Consider the following 12,301-nt stretch of genomic DNA (forward strand, 5'->3'; position numbering starts at 1 on the left):
AAATTAACCATTAACTCGGAGAGCTCCAGCCATCAGTGCCCTGCAGTGCCTGTTGCCTTTCTGTGGAAAGTGGGCTCTGGAGTCCACCGTCTATCTGTTTACCTCACTCAACCGGGAGTGCACAGGGCAATTTTCCTCTCTGCCCTGCCACCTGAATTTTCTACTCATGTCCACTTTGGCCAGGCTGTCCCCTGGTTACAATCCATCTCACCAGGCGTCGTTCAATGCCACGGATGGGCGTTTCAAACAGCTACAAGGTACACGCTCCCGTGCTGTTATCTCTGCATAAATACAACCGATATCCTGTTGGAAAGTAACAAGGCGTAAGGTCCGGAGAAGCCAATTTCCAGCTTTAATGAATGACTTTGTTCGTAAGGAGAGGGCGGGTGGGGAGCAGTGCTTGCAACATAAGACTTGCATTAGATGATTACTTGAATAAAAACAGCAGACGGGGCAAAGGCAGGGGAATGGCTCGTTTGGGGAGCTGGTGCCGACAAGATGGACTAAACGGCGCCACCTCTGTAACAATTGTGTGTGTTAACCCTGCCCCCAGATAGGAAACGCATTAGACCAATAGCGATGTGCAACAGACCACGTGGAAAGGGTTGGCAAACAGGGGCGCTCTGTTGCTGACAAATCAAAACAGTGTGTGAGGTATTAAGAGATTGAGGCGCGTGATCCCCAGAACAAGAAGTTATTCCGAAACTGCAAACAATCCTTTGTAACATGCTGAGCCTGACCGAGGCGTTTGCACCGTCAAAAATGTGAGCTACAGTTTCAGGAATAATTGAGCAAAGTTGTGTGGCGGATTGTCTGCCGAGTACCTTGGACTGTGCATTGTGTGTGTTAATTGCTGAACGCCGACAAGGAGCCAGTGAGAATGTATCGCTGAGCACGTCCCTGAACTCGCTGCTCTGATCCAGTTGCAGGATCCCAGGTCCACTGCATTCCCCGTTCTCCCTCAGTATTGAGTCGCACTGAATAATCACAGGAGCTCTGTCTGCCCCCCTCACCCTCCTTCACTGTTTATTCAGTGTGGCTCAGAGTAACGGAATGAATGGACAGGTCCTGTGTGTTTAGTCCTGGAATCAGTTATAGCGAAGCACCCGTCTTGTGCACGATTAAAAAAAGAACAACACTTGTTCAGGTTGTTAATTTTCCGCCCCATTTTTAATGAAGACAATTAGAGCCTCCGTTCTCGCAGCCACGCCAGTGTACATCTCCTGACCTCAGGATGCTGAGATGTGCCCCTGTCAATCCCGAGAGGGGTGAGAGACAGAATTGTCACACATATTTTCTTCCTTGTAGGGAGGTTCACAAGTGGGACAATGACGATCCTCAGATGCATAGTTACAATCTAAAATTGCAACTCCGGCTGGCAAACACTTTTTGCAATAATAGGTATCACTTTTAAACAAAAATATACTTTATTTGTGAAATATATGAAAGAACATTACAAACATTTCAAAATGGCCATGACACGTAGTGCAATAATATCCAGGTTGTCTACACCGATCATATTGCACTCTGTTAGTGCTTCCATACAATTGTGATACATATAATATTCACTGTACACATTCAACGTGAGTCATACTGCCTGAAGGGGCTCTGTACAATTCCCCTCCCCACTGTTCACTGGGGCTGAAAGGTCTTAGTGACATTTCCCCCATTGCGCCTCTGCGGCAGCTGCTCCAAGCTTTAGTGTGTCCCTCAACACATAGTCCTAGACTATGAAAATAGCCAGTCTGTAACACTCAGTGGGGGACAACTCTTGCATTTGATTTCCTTGTCACATTGAATCATAGTGAGTGAAGGTCTTGTGGTGGAGTGGTAGTATCCCTGCCTCTGGGCTCCTGTCCCACTTCAGGAATTGATGGCCACTGAAGGTGCATTCATAATGTGGCCAAACAGGTTGATTATCAGACTGTAAATCCTTCCTGATGGCAGGTTATAAGAGTGGGAGAGTTTCCTGGCCAGCCATGCTGCAGAAGGCAACAGCAAACCGCTGCAATACTTTGCCGAGAATAATAATTGATCAGCCCAAGGGAGGTTCCAAGTTTGTTAATGCCCTCTTAGGGCTTCGCACCTGAAGGAGGTGGATAGAATTCTAGTTTTTAATTATTGATTAAAGTTTGTGATTCTCATTGCATTTTTAAAAGTAAATAATATGCAATCATTTTGCAGTGTGGCATAAGTCGCATTTTGTAGAATGCCCTGATAAAGCTATACCATGACTGCTAATTCTGGTTATGTATAGGCAGGGAGATGTTAAAATCCTGGAGCAATGAAATGATCCTGTGAACTGAATAATGACATTTTCTTTATGGGGAAGATTTCCACTGTTGGTTGTTTGTGAGAAAGTTAAAATATAAAATATTTGAGAATGTTCCTTATGATTTCATTATCTATGACCAATAGCAGAAATCCATCCTGTGAAAAGTTGTATAAGATAGCAAATGATATGTTAAAATTAATCTAGAACAATGCTTCAAATTAAAATCTGTCCTTGAGACAATGGGGAGAGGTTAAAGTTGACCAGCAACAAAGTTGAGACTGATATCGGGGAGATCTTTTCACGTGATCACTAGTGGGTATCGAAGAAGTAACCCTAGACATGCCGAGACAGCTGTTTCTCTATTTGAGGGATTACCAGTTAATTATGGATGAATGAGTTAGAATATGCTGAATGCACTGCCTCATTCTGTATCAACCTTCTGTTGAGCTTCATTGTGGCAGGTACTCTGACTATCATATTGTCCTGAAGTGGCCATTATTTCCCCAAATGTAAGCATTTGTAATATTTTCTTTAAAAGCCTCAATGTACAATGAAGAGTGTTAGAATAGTCTAATGCTGGTCACTTGTGGGCGAATAACATTTTCCCATGTAACTTGTCAGCTCCCAGACCATGTTCTTTGACCCCTGACCTCTCATAATTAGCTTGTGAAACCATGAAACACTTCCTAGACAGACAGTACATGGACCTACACCACATTGACTGCAGCAGTTCGAGAAGGGAGCTCATCACCACCTTCTCAAGGGCAATTAGGGATGGGCAACAAATGCTGGTCTTGTCAGCAACACTCTCATCACATGAAAGACTGAATAAAAACAAATGTGGATTCTCTTCTTTGGGGTTGAATTCCTATGGGACTGAGCTTCCATCAACTCCTCTGGACCTGTCCAAATCCAACTCATTTTCCTGGGTTTACCATGCTTGTGGGACCCTGATGGAAATAAGCAGCGAGGGACCTTTTTAAGACAGAAGAAATAAGACATAGGAACAGAAGTTTGCCATTCGGCCCATCAACTCTGCTCAACCATTTACTGAGATCATGACTAAACTAATAGTCCAATTTCCCGCCTTATCTCCAGAATCCTTGATTCTCTTACTGATTAAAAATCTGTCTATCTCAGTCTTGAACATACTTAATGGCCCAGTCTCTACAGCCTCCTGTGGTAAATTATTCCACAGATTCACTACCCTCTGAGAAGAAATTCCTTCTCATTCCTGTTTTAAATGGGTGACTCCTTAATCTGAGATTATGGTCTCTGGTCCTAGACTCTCCCACAATGGGAAACAACCCCTTGTGTTGCAAAACGGCTTAAGCTGAAATTGAGGGGTTCAGCTGATGGCTGACTGGGTGGGCCAGCCATACAAAACTGCATAGCCTTCGGCGGAACTGGAAGATCCCACCAATGGCGAGCCACCTCTGCTGTTGAAGAACACACCGGGGGGGGGGGAGGGGTGAAAAATCCCAGCTGATCTATTGTTTCTTTTGCAATGCTGATCGAGGGACAAACGGTGGCTGGGACATTGGGGATATCTCCCCTGTTCATCTTTGAAATCGCCCCGTGGGGCCCTAGACATCCACCTGAGCAAGTAGATGGGGCCTCAGTTCAACGTCTCATCCAAAAGATGGCACTCCTGGCAGTGCGCCACCTCCTCAGTACTGCATGGGCGTGTCAGCCTTAAACATTCTGCTCAAGACCTGGAGTGGGACTTGAATCTGTAACCTTGTGTTTCGGAGACGAGAGCTTTCGAAATGCATATTTTTTTATTTTGAAGTTTGTTCTCATGATCCAAAACTGGGCAAAGTGTACAAAGTTGGAATATGTGCCGCATCAACACCTCCACCACCAGATTCTGCCAAGTGAGCATCACTAAAAATTAACACTCTGGTTCCTCTTTTTTTTCTGGAAAGCTGTATTTGAAATGAGTGGTTGGGGTTGGTTAGTCATCTCTGGAGCTTTTTAGTCAAATGTGTGATCAAGCTGAAGAAGTAATTAAAATTTGATATGCGCGCATGGTGGTGGTTATAAGTGGTTTAGCGAGCAGAGTTATTCCTTTTTATGTATCCACCAGTCTCTTATCGCATACTCAGCCCAACAATAGTGGCACCATATAATGAAGGGAACCTTGCTGGCTAATCAGAATGCTGCAGCAATTGTAATTGTGGAGCAGCTATTGGGAGATTTGAGTAGCACATGTTACCTACCACACAGGTAACAAAACATGGTACCAGTCGAGTGGCTTTAACAGAACTAGTTAGATAAGGTTAGACAAAAAGTAATTTAAAGCTGCAAAACCCAATTTTCTTACCTCAAAAGACAGAACAATGTCCGAACTTATACCAGCAGTTGAAAATAACTTTCACAACACCGTGGAGCAAGCAGTCTGCACCACCCAAAGTGAAGAGCACAATGAAAAATCCAAAACCAAAGAAGATGATTTGTTCATTGAACATGAAGAGAGCGATAACAACTCCGAAACAAAAAGGGTTGATTTGTCTATCGAACAATACACACAATACTGCTCCGACATGGCTGAGTTATTCGGATATGCTGTTCACAGCATCAGCAACAAGGTTGAAAAGCTCAACACTACTCTTCTCATGGTAGATGAATCCAGTACCATGGTGCCATGGCAGATCGTCGATACAGTGGATGACAGCAATACCCAAGACGAAGATGACGCGACACAGGAGCACAGAACGACTCAGTTGCGACAGCACAGATCGACTCTACAGCGTGAACACTGCACGACTCCACAAAGAGAGTGATGACAGACTCCAGAGAGAGAGCGATAACCGACTCCACAGAGAGAGCAATGAAGGACTCCACATAGAGAGCGACGCAAGCCACCACAAAGAGAGTGATGCAAGCCTCCACAGACAGCTCGGGGACAGACTCAAAAATGGAAGCAAGCAAATACTCCATAGCGAACGCCATGCATGAAGAAGACTATGAAAGCCTGCCCAGCTCATTTAACCAACAAGAAGATGCTGAATGTCTACCCACTGTATGTGAGACAAGCGACAAAGAAATCACAATTCCCACACAGGATGTGCAGGATCACAGTGAGACTGACATATCTCCGCTCGTCTGCACAGAAGCACTCAATAATCAGAGGACGGCTACTCATGAGTCTAGAGAGACCACGTTAATAGAAATCTTGAAGATTTTGACTCCAGAAGAGGAGCACCGAGAAACCAAAGGTGATTCAAATGAACCAGAAATAACTCCAGAAGAGGAGCACAAAGAGATCACAGATGATTCAAGTGAACCAGAAATGACTCTCGAAGAGGAGTACCAAGGAAGCAAAGCAGAGGAATCAAATCCACCACAAATGACTGATGTCCCCAACACCAATGCAACATCAGATCATTCTCTCAATTCTCAAGAAGAAACGCTCAATGTAACAGATACCACAAAGGACACTGACACCAATAACTGTGACAATGATTCACATCATCCAAACGGAACACTCATTGAGCGCAACAGCAACAACAAAAAGAACATGCAGCGCAACAAGAACGACAGCAACATCAAAAAAACGAGCACAACAACAAAAACTACAAGAACAACAACAAACACAACAAGAAGCATAACAAAAACAGAAACAACGAGCACGACGAGGAAAAACAACAGCGAAAACAACAAGCATGACGAAAACAACAACAACAACAAGAACGACAATGAAAACGACCAAGACAGAAACGACAACAATGAAACAACGACCTGTACAACATGGTACAACTCTGCACATGAAGGACAATGCCACAGCACACTGCGAAACAATGACAAGAGTAGAAACATGCCATGGCATGGCAACAAATCTTACAAATTCACATTTGCCCCACAACAAACAAGCAAACCAGCTGTCAAGAAAGATGACATGCAGAATCAATACCACAAACACAAGAAAAAGTCCAGGTCAGACAACAAAGATGCAACACAGAATCGCTACCACAAGCATAGAAAAAAAAAGCAAAGTATGGACTCACAAAATTAAAAAAAAAAAAATTAAGATTGGACTCATAAATATTAATTGGCTTTGTATAATCGTCAAGATCACAGCTTGTACATACCATCATTTGTCTACCTATTTCACGCAAGCAAAACAAAACTTAAGACACTAAATGTATTAACATTTGACGGACTAACTCATTGATTTAATGTAATGCCTTTGCAAACTGCATCCATTATGTTTGTTCAATTTTCTTTACAACATACAGAAAATATGTAACACGAAAAAAAGGGGGATGTAGTGATCTCTATGTGTGCATGTACACAAGGGGTAAATGTATAATCAGTAGCACCAGATGATCACTAGTGGGCCGGACCAACAGGGGTATAAAAGGCAGCCACATTGGGGGTCTCTCTCTCTCTTGGGTGCACTGTGATCAAAGCAACAGCAGACTAGTTTAGATGGCTAGTGGAGTTACGTATAGTTACCATAGTTAGATCTTGTTAACCTTATCACTAGTATCAAAGTTAAAGTAAAGAACTCATGTAAATATTGTTGTAGTTATTCAATAAACCTTTTCTTACTACTGGATGAGTTCGAATCTTCTTCATCAAGATTCAGAATATCTCATCACTAACCAAGGTTTGAGTAGCACATGTTACCTACCACACAGGTAACAAAACACATACCATCAATCACCGTCAGGTCATCCTTCACATTGTAAAATTGTGGGTACTGCCCTTTCTGCCAGCCATTGGTGAGGTTGTGGATGATGCACTGCAAGAGGGGGTCTTTGGCTGTCTCATCATGGATGAGAACTACCTTCTCATCTGTCGCCGGGAGAGTGCTAGCACACAGCTGCACCTGCGATTCGATGTGCTGGATGATCTCCAGCGGCTCACTGGATGAGGTGACGGAGTGGGGCAATGCATCAGCGATGATGAGCTCCTTGCCAGGTGTGTACACCAAGTTGAAGTCCTACCTCCTACATTTGAGCAGGATTCTCTGCAACCGAGGCGTCATGTTGGTCAGCTCCTTGTGGATGATGTGGACCAGAGGCCTATGATCCGTCTCGACAGTGAATGTCGGCAGGCCGTAGACATAATCATGAAATTTGAGGATGCCGGTGAGAAGACCCAAGCACTCCTTCTCAATCTGTGCATATCAGGTTTCAGTGGGCTTGATCGCCCTTGATGCGTAGGCTACTGGTGCCCAGGATGATGTGTCATCTTGTTGAAGCAACACCGCACCGATGTCATCCTGACTCGCATCTGTGGATATCTTTGTCTCCCGGTCCGGGTCGACTAATGCCAGGACAGGTGCAGTGGTGGGCTTGGCTTTCAGCTCCAGCCACTCTGTCTGGTGTGCCGTCTTCCACTCAACGGCAGTTGACCTTTTCACCTGGTTGCGTAGGGCCATGGTGTGTGTGGCTATGTTTGGAATGAACTTGCCCAGAAAATTGACCATACCCAAGAAGCGCAGCACTGCCTTCTGGTCTTCAGGGACCTTCATCGCCTCGATGGCCTTGATTTTGTCTGTGTCCGGGTGCACACCATGCTGTGAGATCTGGTCGCCGAGGAACTTGAGCGTCGATGTGCCAAAACAACATTTTGGACCTGTTTAACTTTAGGCTGTTGGCATGTACACGGCGGAATACCTTCTGGAGACGGGACACATGTACTTCAGGGGTCGTGGATCATATGATGATGTTGTCCACGTACACACAAACCCCTTCAATGCCTTCCATCATCTGCTCCATGATGCAATGGAATATCTCCGATGCCGAGATGATGCCAAATAGCATGGGATTGTAACAGTATCTGCCAAAAGGCATGTTGAAAGGTGCAGAGCATTCTGCTGGACTCTTCCAGCTGGATTTGCCAAAATCCCTATGATGCATCCAATTTGGTGAAGAAGCGCGCGTGTGCCATCTCACTCATGAGTTCCTCCCACCTCGGGATGGGGTAGTGTTCCCGCATGATATTCTTATTGAGATCCTTGGGATCAATGCAGATGCGCAGGTCCCCCGAAGGCTTCTTTACTCACACCATCGAGCTGACCCAATCAGTTGGTTCGGTGACCTTGGACTTTTTGCTGAAGATCCTTGAGCTGTGCCTTCAGGCGCTCTCTCAGTGGAGCAGGGACTCGTCGAAGTGCGTGGACCACTGGCTTGGCATCAGGTTGTATCGATACGGCAGCGTGCCCATCCCGTTGAACACATCTGGATACTGGGCGAGGATGTCGTCGATGCCGTCCTGAAGATCCACATGGGAGGATGTTGTGGTGTAAATCCTTTGAATGAGGTTCAGCTGCTTGCAGGCGTGCGCACCAAGTAGGGATGCCCTGTCCGGCTTAACAATTTCAAAGCGTAACCGTGCTTGTGTGTGTCGGTTGGATACGTGCAGATGGCAGGATCCCAGTGCCGTGATGGCATTCCCGTTGTAATCCAGGAGCTTGCAGGCAGCTGGAGGGACCGTGGGGGCTTCTTAATGCGTCTGAAGTCTGTCTGTGAGAGGAGGTGGCAGAGGCACCTGTGTCCAGCTTGAACTGGATGGGGCAGTGGTTGACCTTCATCACTGCTCGCCATTCGTCCTGGGAATCCACAGCTAGGATGGATTGGATTGCGATGTGTCTGGTGTGGCATATTCACACATTGTAATAATGCCCACATGGTAGGCGTTGTCCAGGCATTCATCATCTGGATCCGTTGCACTGCCGGGATTAGAATCCTGTGGGCGTTGTTGCACACTCCGGATGTGCCGTCGTAGGAATTGGGAGCGCTGGCTCCTGACTGATGGTGCAGATCTGCACAGGCCTGCATAGTGGCCTGGCTTCCCGCGTCTGCCTCTTCCAGGGCAGCGTTTCTATAAATGGGCAGTGCCACAGTTCGAACACGTAATGACGTCGGCGTCCTGACGCTCAGTGCGTTGTTGCACCTGCAGTGCGGTTCTCGGATGTCTGCACCTGCGCAGTGCAGGTTTCGGCCGCTTAGTTTTCCCGTTTGCATCGCGCATGCGTCGGGCCCCTGGAAGAGCGCGCAAAATGGCCGCTTTTGTCAATGTTGAGGCGCTGCATCCGGGAGATGACCTGCACACTCTCCGCCTCGTGGGAGGCTAGTCTATCATTTTCTGCCGTTTTGTACTGGGAATAGCGATTTTTAGCGTGCTCATGCATTGTGCATGTTTCAATCGCGACTGGCAGGGTCATATGCTTGATCTTCAGTAACTGCTCTCTTGAGGATCAGAGTGAACTCCAAAAACGATTTGGTCTCTGATCATGGAGTCAGTGATCTGAACAAAGTTGCAAGATTGCGCTAACAGTCTAAGGCTAGTTAAGTATGAGGTGAAGGATTCGTCTTTAACTTGCAATCGCTGCTTGAATATGTAGTGCTCGAAGATTTCGATGGTGTCCACCTCATAGTGGCTGTCAAACTTGTCCAGGATGGTCTGAAACTTTGTTTTGTCCTGGTCTTCGGCGAAGTGAAAGGAGTTGAATATTTCCAAGGTGTGATCACCCACTGTGGTGAGGAAAAGAGCTATCCTCCATGTATCAGACGCACCATTGAGGTCTGATGCTTCGACGTAAAGCTGACATTTCTGCTTGAATGTCCGCCAGTTGGCACTGAGATTGCCGGAGGTCCTGAGCTGGTGAGGAGCCTGAATCTTTTTGCGTTGTGCCGGTATACATTCGCTGGTTGTCACGGATCTTGCTGAGTTGAACTAACTAGATTGAACAGACTCCTGGTATCATGTTGTGTTATGTAATTTGGAATAACACAAGCTGCCACTTGATGCAGTTTTGAGCAAAAGATGCTCCAGACTTTGAAGTGAGTTAATTGTGTTTTATTGAACTATTAGCACAGTTCTCAATGAGTTCGACTCTCTGCTAATCTAAATGTAGTAACTCAGTCTAACTGAACCAGCCTTGCTCTGAGCTACGTGCTGGGGTGCGAAGCTGAGGATTCACCCTGTCTCACTCTGTAGATGTTGGTCTGTGGGAAGAGGCGGGGTTTGAGTGCCTCATCCCTTTTATAGTGAGATACCACCCTTGAGTGTCCTGACTGCTCATTGGTCGTGTCCTATTCTATGTGTTCATTAGCTGCATGTTTGCATATCATGACAAGCGATACTCATTTTTACCCATGTATTTTGGCTCTGTCATAAAAAGAACCTGCTTGACTTGCTGCCTTCCCACATCGGGAAGGTGGTGTCTTGTTGTTAGTGCCTTGTTTCTTTGTAATGGTGCGGAGTAGCTCTGAGTGTCTGGACTGCACACATGATTAGACTGGAGACTGACTCCATGGTCACGGTTGATGTTGCCCCTGTGAGCGAGCAGCATCTAATTAGTAGCTACTGGTTATGTCATGCTTAAACAATTGAAACTATTCATAAAAATAATTTTAGGTAGCACCTGGAAAATATTGATTTGAAGTGGGGAGTCAGGCAGCTGACCAAGGTGTTAAGAAAATAGGTTGTGTCTGGTATCAACAAATGCTCCCGAATTGTGACCTCTGTATTGTTAGTCCTGTATTATAAACACTTGGCTAATGTATCTGCACCATTCTGAACTATGGCCGGGATTCTCCCCTACCCGGCGGGGCGGGGGAATCCGGCGTAATGGAGTGGCGGGAACCACTCCGGCGTTGGGCCGCCCCTCCGCACCTTCAGGGGCCAAGCCCTCACCTTGAGGGGCTAGGCCCGCGCCGGAGTGATTTCCGCCCCGCCGGCTGGCGGGAAAGGCCTTTGGCGCCACGCCAGCCGGCGCCGAAAGGACTTCGCCGGGCGATGCATGCGTGGGAGCGTCAGCGGCCGCTCACGGCATCCCTGCGCATGCACAGTGGAGGGGGTCTCTTCCGCCTCCGCCATAGTGAAGACCATGGCGAAGGCGGAAGAAAAAGAGTGCCCCAACGGCACAGGCCCGCCCGCCGACCGTTGGGCCCCGATCGCGGGCCAGGCCACTGTGGGGGTACCCCCCGGGGCCAGATCGCCCCGCGTCCCCCCAGGACCCCGGAGCCCGCCTGCGCCATCTGCTCCCGTCGGTAAGGTAGGTGGTTCAATCCACGCCGGCTGGCGAGGGTTGACAGCGGCGGGACTTCGGCCCATTGCAGGCCGGAGAATCGGCGGGAGGAGCCTGCCGACCGGCGCGGCGTGATTCCCGCCCCCGCCGATTCTCTGGTAGCGGAGAATTCGGGACACGGTGGGGGCGAGATTCACACCAGCCCCCGGCGATTCTCCGACCCGGCGGGGGGTCGGAGAATCGCGTCCTGTATGTCCCACTGGAAGCTTCTCTTTGTAATCTTTAAGTCCCTGTGGTTTTCTACATTCCAATATTTCACTCTCCTTCAACATGAATGTTGGACAACGACCATAGTTGACCAACTGAAAGCAGGAAATCTTTTACCTCATTGTTGATTAAAACACTGCTCACCATTTAAGAAAAGCGTTTGATCTTCACGCCATACTGTCAGATTGAGTGTTGGCCTAATGATGGAAGACAGATGACTGTGATGCGGCAGCTCATCAGTTTTATCTCCCAATGGTTACGAACATCTGATTGTAATCTTTTGTGTTGGTACAAGGCATTACTTGATGTCAGCTGGACCTTTGAATGGTGCATCTCACCAATTGGTAAAAAAGTTTCATTCACCACCATTGGCTTTGTTCATTTTTTGCATAAGGAACGATTCCTGTCAAAATGAGGCAGAAAAAAGATGTGACAATCTTGCTGAATTTGGCAGTGAGTTCATTCCCAACGATGTACATTTTGTAACGTGTTTGAATAATGGCTGTCATGAATTCCTTCCTCTACACTCTCTTTCTCTCTTTCAGATGCAGAGTTAACTGTATATGATTAAAAATAGCTACAATCCAATCTGTTTTCATACCAATCTGTTTACACCAATAGACAAGCTATTAAGATGTTAATTCCACAGCAGGAGTTGCCTTCTCCACTTGGGGTATAGAATGCAGTGTTGTGAATAAAACTAAAGATGGGGAAAAAAAATCTTGCATTATGTCCTTCATGACATCAAAATATCAAGTACTTAACTGCTA

General features: G+C 46.6%; 1 protein-coding gene across 6 annotated transcripts in view; it reads left to right on the forward strand.

Moving 5' to 3' along the window:
* Positions 1-12,301, forward strand: part of LOC140396798 (spectrin beta chain, non-erythrocytic 1-like) — a 320,773-nt gene that overhangs the window by 98,014 nt on the left and 210,458 nt on the right. Inside the window, exon 1 of one of the 6 annotated variants that reach the window (XM_072485554.1) lies at positions 110-257. The exons of 4 other annotated variants lie outside the window; for them this stretch is intronic. In XM_072485554.1, the coding sequence (XP_072341655.1) occupies positions 167-257 (91 nt within the window). In that variant the 5' untranslated portion in view covers positions 110-166. Of the gene's footprint in view, positions 1-109; positions 258-454; positions 765-12,301 lie in introns of those variants that run through there. One more of the 6 variants, XM_072485564.1, reaches the window with a different exon arrangement.

Source organism: Scyliorhinus torazame, chromosome 2 (assembly GCF_047496885.1).
Source record: "Scyliorhinus torazame isolate Kashiwa2021f chromosome 2, sScyTor2.1, whole genome shotgun sequence".
Taxonomy (NCBI): Eukaryota; Metazoa; Chordata; class Chondrichthyes; order Carcharhiniformes; family Scyliorhinidae; genus Scyliorhinus; species Scyliorhinus torazame.